At 42.6% G+C, this 12,681-nt stretch overlaps 1 protein-coding gene across 4 annotated transcripts in view; it reads left to right on the top strand.

Annotated features, from left to right (window-relative positions):
* The window catches only part of USP6NL (USP6 N-terminal like), a 109,405-nt gene that overhangs the window by 38,518 nt on the left and 58,206 nt on the right, over nt 1-12,681 (top strand). For 3 of the 4 annotated variants that reach the window (XM_050324662.1, XM_050324663.1, XM_050324660.1), the window contains one exon: nt 11,043-11,116. In XM_050324662.1, the coding sequence (XP_050180619.1) occupies nt 11,043-11,116 (74 nt within the window). Of the gene's footprint in view, nt 1-4,757; nt 4,940-11,042; nt 11,117-12,681 lie in introns of those variants that run through there. The other variant, XM_050324661.1, reaches the window with a different exon arrangement.

Genomic DNA, 12,681 nt, shown 5'->3' with positions numbered 1-12,681 from the left:
AGCAGCCCGGGCTCGGCCGGAGCTCAGCGCGGGGGCAGCCGCTGCTCCTTCCCCTTCAGGTTCTGCTCCTGCCGCCTCGAGTGAGCGCTGGTGTCTTTCTGAGCTGGCTCGCAGCTCTTTTAGTCTTATTAAGTGGCGGAATGGCGTCTATTACAAAAACAAACCCTCCCTTTCTTCCTGTTGTAATCAGTTAAATCGGCTGTGTAATTAAATGATGAGCTGGACTGTGGGGATGGCAGTGCAGTCAAAGATTGGCTGTGTAGAGGAGCGAACCTCTTTGTTTTAGCCAGTAAAATGGTACCAGTATAGATGAAATTCTGTTAACTGAGGAACTCTTCTAACTTCTCTGGCCCTACTGAAGAAATAAAACAGCTTCCTCAAAAATGAAGACCCCCTTTTAAAAGTTTCTTCCAGAGTCTGTATGAGCGTTGTTTTAGTGATGCTTTAAGACTTCCCATCATTAATGCTGGATTTTAAAATATAATTATTGTTTGGTTCATTAATTTTGACTAATGCTGAGATAAAAATGAATAATCAGGAGACTTAACGTAATTAGTGCAGTGTGGCAACTGACTACTTAAATATGAGTCTGTTAATGTGGGAAGCATAGCTCTTGCTCTCAAATGTTCTGCTTTGTGTCAGGATCTAAAATATTAGAACTATTTTACTCTTTAAATTGATACTGCAAATCGTAGTGCTGTGAAAACATTCACTAATGAAGATGTTCAAAACAGGAAATCTGAAATTATGTCTGAAAATAATGTCAAAATTTCAGAGAATATTTTTTATGTTCTTTTGATTTATGTTGCTGGGAAAAAAAGTGATTTTTTTTTTTTAATATGTCATCCTGATGTATGGCATTTGGAAAACGAAGGGGAAATTTATTGCAGGGAATGGTTGTGTTCAATCTTGCTGAAAGATGGTTTTGCCTGTATGTTTAGTAGCCTGTCACAGTGAAAAGAAGTATAGGCAGCCTCACTGTGCAGAAGGGATATTTTAGTTTTCAAAAGCCTCTGGGAACTGCAGACATAATATACTTTAAAAGTACAAAGGATCAAAAAGCATGGCATTTTTCAGCTAAATTTGCTTATAAAATCATAACCAGTACCTGAAAAAGCACTGGTATGAAAGAATGACTTGACTGATATTAGGTTGAGGGTAAAATTCCTGTAATCTTCCTGCTTTTTATCTGTCAGTAGTACTTCTGATGAGGTTAAGTGTCTGATCTTACCATATAATGCAGCAGCTGATTTGCAGCATATTTTATGAAGACATTAATTATAAAGGCTTGGACTAGTGCTGGGAAAGGTCATGGATTTCAGGGGAGTGTGGGAGTTATACTCATGGGCTGTAGATGAAGCAGATTATATGTTCCAGCAGGATCAGCTCTAGCCACAGTAGGAGTTCCAGGAAATTTAATCTTTGGTGGAAGACCATGAAATGATTTCCATGTAGCAGAAACCCTCCTGTGTTTCTCCATGAAGGCTGGATCTGTGCTGCTCCGTTGCTGCTGGGTTCTAACATTGGCTGTGTCTCCTGGAAAAGTGGGATGCAGCTCTGCTCCTGTCACCACTGGAACTGTTTGGAGGGCTCCAGTGACTGAGATCAATGGAATATTTGCAAATCCTGACAGATGGAATGTGTAGGTGAGGGACCATTTCTCTGTGGCCGTGACGCTGCTCTTTGGTAGCAGTGAACTAATGACAAGGCCAGATGCCAACTGCACCCCTGGGAAGAGAGACCAAAGGATGACTTAGGCTTAGACATAACACATTAGGTGGTTGTTGCACAAGTCAGACCAGTCTGAACATACTGGCAAGCCCCAAATTACACCCAGCCCAAGCTTTTACATTGAAGTCTGTGAAGAGCTGCCATAAATGTTTTGGGTTGTGTTGACACAGTCCTGGGCAGGAAGGTGGGCTGTGTATTGTTTATGTTTTCATTTTCTTTCAAGAAAGGAGCGTTGTTCAGAATTGCCCTTACTCTTTTCAGTGTAGCTTGTTGCAAATTGGCAATTATGGTTTCTTGTGGCTTTGCAACTGATTATGTTAACCTTCAGCAAATTAATTATCTTCTGGCTCGTGACTGCACACAAAACACTTTGTAAAATGGAATTACAGTAGAACCCTGCCAGATCTTGTCACTCCGCTTTGTAACCCGTGTGGTGACATTCATAAGGCTCAGTAGTGAGGTGATGACAGGAGCATTCCAGTTGCAGCCTCCAGCTGGTGAGTTGCTGGCAGAGCTGATGGAGGTGATTCAGTTTTCAGGTGTACTTATTTATGTGAAACACACAGAAAAACAGGTTGCAGATTAGGACGAAGTACACGGACGAGTTGTATTTGATTAGATTATGTTCTTTCTGGTTTTTTGCTGGTGTATTCTTGAGTTTCATTCTTTCAGTACCCTGTTAATTAATATATATCAGTAATGCTCTGTTACTAAAAATAGTGATAGACATGTTGCAGTAACTGATTAATATTGCTGGAATTCCTCTAAATCCTTTCCTAATTGCTGCTTAAAAACAAGGTAGTTGGGGTAGTTGATTTAAATTCTCTGCAATATATAGACGACTAAATTCTCATTTCTTGTTTGGACACGGGTTTCTTCTGTGGAATATTGCTTAGCAGGGTTGCTTTGCTTTCCCTGCTCTTGCTTTGAGTCCTTTGGGGATCACTTTAAAATTGCTTGGAGGGAGTTTTCAGCAGCAGTTAATTATACTAATCTCCAAAGTGACCATTTTCCACTGGTGGCTGTGCAGCGTCTCAAAGGAGATGTTGCAAAACTGCAGCTATTCTGCCATAGTGAAACTCGATTTTTTCACTAAGATGAGAGTGCAGTCATCTTCAGCAGAGTTAAATCTTTACTTTTATGTCTTTCACCTGTTATTCCTCATGCTGTAAAACTGCAATAGTGTCTACTTTGAAGAAATGCTGATGAATGGGGGGAGGGTGCATGTATTTTGCTGTTGGAATAGGGTTTTTTGGTGCAGACCATAATGCAATATATTAATTTTAAAAATGGCTTTACCTTTTTTTGCCTTTGGAAGAGGGAAAAAAATTCAGTTAAGCCAAAATCTTTCCTCTGTGTTAAGTCTGCTTGAAAACACCCACAAAAATAGACATGCTAAACTTGAGAGATGTCCAAGAAGTGTCAGTATCTATAGCTCTAGCATAGCTACAGTTTGTGTGTGTATATATATATATACATATGTCTGGAAATATCTATATCTGTAATATGGCTTGTTGCTGCCTGGGGGAGTGTGTGGTAGAAGAGCACCAGTGGATGTTAAAAGCAAGTTGTTTTCAAGTGGTGAAGGTGTTATCTGTGAGAGAGTTAATGCTTGTGTTCATTGGGGGAGAGTTCTTTTCATCCTCACCACAAATGCCCTGTCAGGTAGAAAGCCAGAAAATAGCTGGTTTTATAAAACCAGTTGAGTTGTTCTGCCATGAGCAAAGTGGAAGATGATTTTGGTATAGCAGGATTGCTGCTCTGGGCACAGGGATGTCAGCAGTAAAAGGTGGCTTTTGAGAGAAGGTGCCTGGTGTTGGATGTGGCATTGGCTTAATCTAAACTCACACTGAGACCAGAGACTAAACTATTGACACCTGGGTTTGGGTGGGATCCATGAGCAGCAATCAGGGGTAAAGACAAAGGAGCTGCTGCTCATTTCCAGTGCTCAGCCAGGGCGAGATGGGGAGGAAGGTTAAAACAATTGAAGGAACTTAAAATTTTTTTTTTTTCAGTCTGTGGGGGAAGAAGAATAGTCTGACACACTTGATCAGATCTGTCTTGTGTTCCTGGCATTTTAACACTGCTCAGAGCACAAGAAAACCACAGAATGGTTGTGGTTGGAAAGGACCTCTGGACGTCATCTGGTCCAGCCCCCTGCTCACAGAGCTGGTTGCCCAGGATCACGTTCAGGTTGCTTATGAACATCTCCAAGGATGGAGACTCTGTAGCTTCCCAGGGTAACCTGTGCCAGTCCCACTGACCATCTCTCAGTTGGCTTCCCAAACAGCTGGAAGCCCACGCGGGTATCCCACGCTGCGGTCAGGTAGTGTGTGTGCCCTGACTTCCTTATGCTGGGAGATGGAATTGGCTGGCTCCTGGCTGCAGGCAGCAAACACTGGCTGGCTGTTTGTGTGAGGGCTGAAATCTCTGCAGGAGAATGGCTTCGTGTGTGTGTCCTGGAATATTTGGCATGGAGATCTGTTTTCCAGGTTTTGAGGATGCAGATGAACTCTGCCTGTTTTAAATCTTGAATTTTTGTTCTTTTATCAGCAAAAATGTTCTTGTCAACTTCTGCCATACCGGGTGTTTCAGGTCCCCAAGATAGCCAGAACAATGAAGGAGTTTAGAGCAGAAAATACGTAAAATCTCCATTCTGCCCTCAGGGAATGCCAAACAGTGACAGAAATTGTATTTTAGAGTTACTCAGTGTCATGGTTTCTTAAGTAATAAAGCAGCAATAGGGTACTTCGAGCCCCATTTCTAGTAAGTCCTTTCAGTGAGATGCTTTTCCTGCAGCGCTGGGTAAATACCAGTAAGAATTCTTAGCCGAGAGTGTCACAGGAGCCGCGGCCTCTGAGGCTGTTTGTTCAAATCCCTTTGTTTATTGTGAGCTGGAATGCGGGGCTGTGGGCTGGGGTGGGGAACACCAGCGTGGTGCCTGCCTGACACTCGCGGTAACAAATGGCAGCTTTGTTTGAGGAGCTGCAGCTCGTGGAGCTGCAGAGGGGCCGTGTCTGCAAAAAGGAGCACGTGTCAAGTGGCTCGGTTGTGCGGAGCGAGTGCTGAGAGTGGAGGAGGAGAACTTTCCCGGGGTCGTTTGTGATAAACTGATTTAGAATATGGTCTAGAAACAAACAGGTTTACTTCATGAAGACTAAAACAGAGCTCTACAAGGACTGGGAAGGAAATGACAATCTAAAGACTGGTAAAGTGTTTTTATTTTATGTACTGGTCTTTAATTCTGTGTGTTGTGCTTGTTTTACTTCTCTCTTATTGCAAATTAGTAATAACTGAGTTCTAAGTATTTAATATTACTAAGATAGCGATGTGTAATGGTGGAAGAAATGTAGTTCAGTGAACTTCTGGAAATATGTATTTCTGAGGAGGTGTTGCTACATCAGAGGGGTTGCTTTTCTAACTAACTAGTTCCCATTATGTAAAAAATTCTTGTCTGTGTTGAAAGTTCTCACTGCATGAGGAGAAAAAGAAAGTATAATTGATGCTTAATCCCTTTTGTTCAGAGCGGGTTTAATGTTGATGTGCAGGTATTTACCAAGATTTTTCCTTTTGAACGTCGTGTACCCACAACAAAATACTACCCAAGTGTACGTCATGGCTTTTCCTTCGTTGTTTATGGGAATGGACTGGAAGGAAAATAAACAGCCTGAGTATTTAAGGGACTTTCTGATACGAGCAGAGACTTTGTTTATTGCTCTGATGTGTGCTTTGAATGTGTAGATGTGGAGCAGCTGTGGTAGTGCCTGCAGACAGGAGTTTGTGCCACTGCAGCTCTTTGTGCACTGGGATGTGTAATGTGGGAACAAGCGAGAATTGGGCTAAGGTAATGGAAAACAAATTAGCACGTTTCAAGTCTTTTGGGCTTTTCAGAGTGCTCTGCTGTTGAGGAGACAGTAAGATAGGTCAGAGAACAAAAAAGGGAGAAATCTCTTTTCAGAATTTGGGATGCTGTTAATATATTGGGCCTCAGCCACAAGGAAAAAGGCATTATTTTTGTGGGTGCTGGTCCACAGCAGCTGAACACGAGCCAATGTGTGCCCAGGTGGCCAAGAAGGCCTGTGGCATCCTGGCTTGTACCAGCAATAGTGTGGCCAGCAGGACCAGGGCTGTGACCATCTCCCTGTGTGTGGGCCTGGGGATGCCACACCTCAAATCCTGTGTGCAGTTTTGTGCCTCTCACTGCAGCAAAGACATTTTGATGCTGGATTTTGTCCAGAGAAGGGCAGTGGAGCTGGGGGAGGGTCTGGAGCACAAGTCTGATGAGGAGCAGCAGAGGGGGCTGGGGGGGCTCAGCCTGGAGGAGGCTCAGGGGGACCTTCTCACTCTACAACTCCCTGACAGGAGGTTGTAGCCATGGGGGGGTTGGGCTCTGCTCCCAGGTAACAAGTGACAGGATGAGAGGAAAGGACCTCAAGTTGCCTCAGGGAAGGTTTAAATTGGTTATTAGGAAAAATTTCATCACAAAAAGGATGGTCAAGCTCTGGCACAGCTGCCCGGGGCAGTGGTGGAGTGACCATCCCTGGGGGTATTAAAGATGTGTAGATGTGGCACTTGGGGACATGGTTTAGTGGTGGGCAGGCAGTGCTGTGTTAGTGGTTGGATTCAAGGATTTTAGAAGTCTTTTCCAACCTAAACAAATCTGTGATTCTTCATAAATTTTATGGTACATCTGTAAGAGGCAACTTACACTGCTACTGATGCACAAGCACTTGCACCTGCTGCTCCTTCAGTACCTGTGAGGAACTCTGAGGCTCTCGGTGGTGCTCATTTTGTACTGCCTTGCTGAGGGAGTTGGTGCTTGGCTGTCATTACCTTTTCCAGGTGAGGTGCTGTCAGGCCATTTTTTAGGCTGTTTCAGAGACAATATCCCCAGTGAGTTTGAATAACCCCAAAGACCATTCCTGTAAGTTGTATGACTACGTTTGCAGCAGCCAGAGGTGTGTGTGTGTCCTCAGTGCACTGCACATGGAGACCATGGAAATAAAGGTGGCCTTACTGGTTTGCAGTCCTGTAGCTGTGCAGGATTAGAAGCCGTGCAGGATTAGGGAGAGCTCAAGCTACAGGTGCTCAGTAAAGGTCCTTGCAGAGCAGCAGCTTTTCTGCTTGTGGGACAGACCAGCATTTTACTGTCTTGTGGCCTTTCCTCCCTGGATAGCAGCTCAGTCCTGTCAGGCTGTGATGGAGCCCAGGTGTAAATATGGCTCTTTGTGAGTCACCCCTGAGCAGCAGCAGCCGAGCTGCTGCCGAGGCTGTCCCAGGCTGTTCAGCTGCTCCTTGGCTGCTGGGAACACAAGGGATAGTGCTGCCATCTCCCCACTCTTTATTTTGGAAAACTGAGCTGGGACTACAGGAAAAATCCTGTGTTTGTCTTGGTGATTTAAAAGAATACAAAAATACGTTATTGCCAAACTTTTTTTACTTTTTTTTTTCTTTTTTAATTTTAATCTCTTTCCCTACCCCACTTCTAAAAAAAAAATATATATTTTAGGTGCATTATGGGAGGGACCTTGGATCAGGATTCCCTGGTGTTTGTAGATGCCTACACACATAGCTGCCATTCCTCCCTGTGGAACAGAAGGGAGAAGATGGCACGAAGGCAAGAGTAAGACAGGACTGTTTCTTTTTTTTTCCCCAGTTCCATCAGATCTGTCAGACTATAACTCTGTTTCTTGCAAAAATCCCTATCATTGAGAAGGTTACTACTCAGAATTTAATTTCTGCATTTATAGGCCACATTTTTCTGTATTTATAGGCCACAACCTTATTTTTTCTTTACTGATATTAATTTTTACTTGGATCTGTTGGTTTGCTTTTGAATATGTCACGGCAGTTGGTCCATTCCAGTTAGTGTTGCATTTATTATAGAGCATAAAGTTATGTATTTTTGTCTGCATTTTGTCTATTAATATTATTGGCTCCTCCTTAAATTTTTACTGCATTTACCTTTCTTCCCATAGCATTGGAAGAATATGGAATTCTGGAAAAGTAAACTGTTCTCCCAGTGTTCCTCACAAGCTGCAAGATACTTAGAATTGCAGCTTCTTGGTAGGAACTGGGAGTTCCCAGTTGGTTTTTCAGTATGTGTAGGAAGCCTGTTTATTATGGTCAGCTTTAGGAATTTATTTTAATTCAAGGCAGGGAGTTGCAAACTAAACCCACTTCTAGTCCCATCCTTCAGCATCCCTTTGGAAGTTTGTGTCTGGCAGTTCCTCACTCACCTCAGCAGCACTGACAAGGAGAACAGGCTGATTTCCCAGTGTCTGTTATGGCAGTCCTTTCTCACCTCATTGCAGGCTCCAGTTTTCTGTTTGATTTTCTGTTTCTAGTGGTGCTTCAGTTCCTTTGCATGTTGCTGTTCAGAACTTACACATTTCATAATGGTGCATGCATTTTGTGTGTAAATTTTATAAATACAGCAAACAGGTCAGTGTGTCAGAGGCACGAAGGGCAGGCACTCTCTAACTCTGACTGGTTTTTGGGGGGACTTAAATGTGCTGTTTATCTTGCCATCATTGGCAGATTTTATCATCTGCCCATTGATAATATGTTTTCACAATTTTTAGTTCAGATCAGTTCTCTGTACTAGTTAATTTGCTATGTATTAATGCCAGCCTCAGAGATTGCATCGTTCCCTGTGTAGTGTGATGTTCATCATTTGTCATGCCAACTTTTAATTAGAAAATTTAATCATACTTGTGTCACATCTTTAGATGTTTTCACTGAGAAGTTACTGAATAAAAGTGATAAGATTTCAGAATACCAGTTATTTGTCTTCAATTTTGTAGTGATGTATTTTTGTGCCTAGGAAGGTATTTCACCAAGAATTTTCCTTGTTCCCACATTTAACTTTTACGTTATCAAGAATCACTGCTTAATTTCTAACTTGAAGATATTTAAATATTTCCCCTTAAGAGAAAAATCATGTTTAATACTTCTCTCCCAAAATATAACCTCTTGTGCCCATCTCAAGCTGTTTTTTTGGGTTTTCAGTATGAATGGATTAACGAAACGTTGAAGTAGCTCAGTGCAACTGGAAGGTTAAGATGATTCTGGCAGAAAGCAAAGAGGATTACTTTAAAGGCAGTGAATATGATAATTTCCACACTAAATGTAATTGAATTGTCATGAGACACAGGACATGCCAAACTTTGATTCACACCTTCCTTTTGCAGAAGGGAAGGAAGGTAAGGCGAGGCATGGCGGTGTTTTCAGCATAAACTGGGAACTTGGTTTCTGGTGCAAATAGCATTTTGTATTCTTTTCAGCAAAGGTTTAAACTTCATTTCAGATTATGCCACTTATTCCATCTGTGGTGCTGAAGAGTGTACCCTTTGGGTACACTTTAAGATAAAGTTATAACCTGTTTTTAAATTCTGTTAAAAGTATCGACTGCATAATCCTTGAATGTACCAACTCCTGTATATTAAATATTGTCTATTAATTATTCAACCATCTCAAATACAATCTAATCTCTGTTGTACATGGAAATCATGGTAGGATTTCCCCCCATGTCTGTAAGCTCAGCAGCAGGTGTACTTTAAGCAAGGAAGCTTTTCCCCTACATCTCTATTGGAGAAGTGATCAGCACTTGAATTCTCTGAAGGAAGTTTCTAAGCAAGTTTCAAGTTTACTTTTTAAAAACCCATAATTGGTCTACTGTAAAGACTTGCTGTAAGCACACCAAAGTCTGAGCAATATGGAATGGTTCTACTCAAGTTATTTATCAGTTCAGTGGCTCAGAGATGTAAAGCTTCTGGATACAGCAGATGGAATTATTAATTATTATTTTTTTCTCCCTCAGATAATTGTGTAAATACATGTGTGCTGGTGCACACTGGGAAAAAATGACAGAGCATTGACACCCTCACTGATAAATGGGATTGGCAAATGGTGATGATGAGCAGAAGGGGGCCAGAATGGGGGTAATGAAGTGTAACTGCTGGGGATCATAAAGGAAAACTTCAAAGCAGCAGCCAGGCTTTCCCTTAGAGGAGCTTAGGACAGGCACTGCTCTTGCCTGAACGTTGGGGTTTGTGTCTGTGCTGGGTCACACTGAGGTTCTCTCAGCGTTCCCCCAGAGAAACCTCAAGTGAAAACAAGCAGAGACCATGCTAAACCTGCAGCAGATGGCTTAGGAGGCAACCTTGGCACAGCTTCTTGTCTAAACGTTGAGAAATATGTAGGTAAAGTTTATTAAAGAAACACGAGGTTTGAACAAATAGTTGTGTTCATGTCATGTGACAGAAAACTGTAATATCCAGACTGTTTTTCTATTTCATGGCCCAGATGGTTGGTATGTACAATCCCAGAAGTTCATTATGCCATGAACTAGATAGGGGAAGAAAAAAACACATGCTTGGAGATATTTTTGTAACAGGGTGTGCTTGAAAAAATATTTCAAGCCTTTTTAAAACTTTGCTGTATTGAAAGTTCTTTGCTTTTTAATTATCAGAGCTCTTGAATCTTTCACAAACTTACTAATTAAAGCTGATTTGCCTCCTTGGTTTGACATAATCACGTTTGGGGTATCAAAGCATGTCCTGTTGCTGGATATTAAAAGCAGCAACTCTTCTTTCGTTTGGTGCTCTCTCTGTGTTCCTGTCCATGTTCTAGAGGTGCTTTCTGCCAAGGGAACAGGACTTAGCAAAACTTCTACTCCACTGATGTAGTAAATGCTGCATCTGCAGTGTCCTGGTGTCCAGTGCTTCCCCACACATCATTTTGTTCTTGCCTGTCAATCTTCCTGTTGTCATATCCTTATCTTTGTTCCGGCTCTGGGTCACCCAGTTGCAGTTCTGACAAAATGACAGCATCCTTCCCTGATGTCTCAGAGTAAGTCTGAGGCAGTTTCTCAGATGAAGCCATGCAGTGTTTCTTCAGCCTTCCAATACCTCTCTACAGATCCTGTGAATGGCTCCCACTTTTGGTCTAAGCCAGTGGTGCTCATTGTGGCTTTCTTTGACCATGGCAATGTTTGTGGAATTGGCAACTAATAGCTGTTACTATTCAGTCTTTCAGTTAGTGGTTGTGAAGAATCATTATTTTACTGTGTTTATTGGTGGAAAATCAGGATCACTCCAGACTTGGCAATTAAGATGCCACCCAATAACTGTATTTTACTCTGAGCAATATTCAAGACGTGCACCAAGGTCGTATTTTGCTTTGATCCAATGGCTTTGGCATTCCTCCATCCAAGTAGTGTCCCTGAAGTTGATTTTTCCAAGCATTTAGCTGCAGTTCTTTGTTCACAAGGGAGAAAATCTGAACAGTGTTATTTTAATTCTCTACAGGTGCAGATGCTGAGCAGGATGCTGCTATCAAACTTGCCCAAGAACGAGCAGAGATAGTTGCCAAGTATGACAGAGTAAGTGAACTTGTTAATAATTTTAAAGACATTTTATAATTAATCTTAGTTATATGTCTGTTTCAAAAAATGAATCATTGTTCCAACCAGCTGTTATTTAAAATACTCTAGTGCTAATCTGATGGTTTCATGATACAGTGGCCTCTGGGTGAATTAAATTCTCCCTCCACGAGGGATGTTCTGGATAATGACTCAATCAGCTCATTTTTCAGGTGCATGGCAAATTTGCTTTGGGGCTATTTCAGGGAGTGTGTTGTATTAGAATTAATGAAAATGAGGTGTTTGGGGCTGCTTAATATATCCATGAGATCAGAAGGACTCTTTATTTCTTTAATTTTTGGTTCTGATGATAGAAACATTTCAATCGTTACAAAGTAAAAGATGAGTGAGCTGCATTGTTTGTCAGGTTCTTGTGGGGAGTTGAAGAAATGCCCTGGTCATATCCTGTTATTTCTTGAACTACTTGTCAAGTAAAAGCCTGGCACAGAGTGTGCTTAGAGAACGCCTGCACTGTGCTCAGGTGTTTTTGTAACACTTGATGACTTTGCAAGTGCTGTTGGGGTGCTGAGCAATAGAGCAAGCAAAAAACCTGTTTAAAGAGTTCATGAAACGTTTTCCATGCCAGACTCCCTGGTGGATTGCACAGAGTGCAGGTGAGTGGCTGTGGCTGTGGCTGTCTGAATAAGGAAGGATGAGCTCACGTGTGGCAGGTTGACCCTGACTGACACCAGTGCCCACCAGGCTGCTCTGTCACTGCTCCTCACGTGGGCGAGGGAGAGAAAATATAAGGAAAGGTTTCTGCATTGAGATGAGGGCAGGGAGAGATCCCTCACCAGCAGACCTGGCTCGAGGAAATGGGTTTAATTTATTAATCAAATCAGAGCAGGATAATAAGAGAATAAAAATTAAGACTTAAAACATTTTCTCCCCACCCCTCCCTTTTTCCTGGGCTTAACTTCAATCCCAATTTTCTCTGCCTCCTCCACCCCAGGAGTGCGGGAGGACGGGGAATGGGGGCCCTGGTCAATTAATGACATGTTCTTTCTGTGGCTCCTTCCTCCTTGGGCATTGGACTCCTCCCACTCTTCCCTTTCTCTGGTGTGGGGTCTCTCCCACAGGCTGCCCTTCTTCATCAACTTCCCATGGGCTGCCGTTCTCCATGAGCTGCTCCAGTGCAGGTTGCTTCCCCAGGGTGCAGTTTTCCAGGAACAACAGAGGCTGCTCCAGTGTGGGTCCCCTGCAGGGTCACAAGCACTGCCAGCAAACCTGCTCCAGTGTGGGCTCCTCTCTCCGTGGAGGGCACAGTTCGTGCTTGGCAGGTGATTGTTCAGGAAAGATGGACTTTGGAAGTGAAATGAGTTAGAAGGCACTTTGGGGGGACCTTGATGGACTGTTGTAGAGTTTAGCAACAGGTGTGGGATCATTACAGGTCTGTGGTTGAAATCAGTGTTTGAAATGTATTCTGTGATCCATAGAGATTTCCTGTGATGAAAATACTGTTCACAGGGGCTGGGAGAGGTGTGTGCTGCTCTTCTTTCTCTCGGCTGGCCAGTTTAGGACTAGTG

Source organism: Myiozetetes cayanensis, unplaced genomic scaffold, assembly GCF_022539395.1.
Source record: "Myiozetetes cayanensis isolate MyiCay16 unplaced genomic scaffold, myiCay2020 scf3, whole genome shotgun sequence".
Classification (NCBI taxonomy): domain Eukaryota; kingdom Metazoa; phylum Chordata; class Aves; order Passeriformes; family Tyrannidae; genus Myiozetetes; species Myiozetetes cayanensis.
The sequence above is the reverse complement of the archived record's forward strand: the minus strand, read 5'-3'. Positions and strand labels throughout refer to the sequence as shown.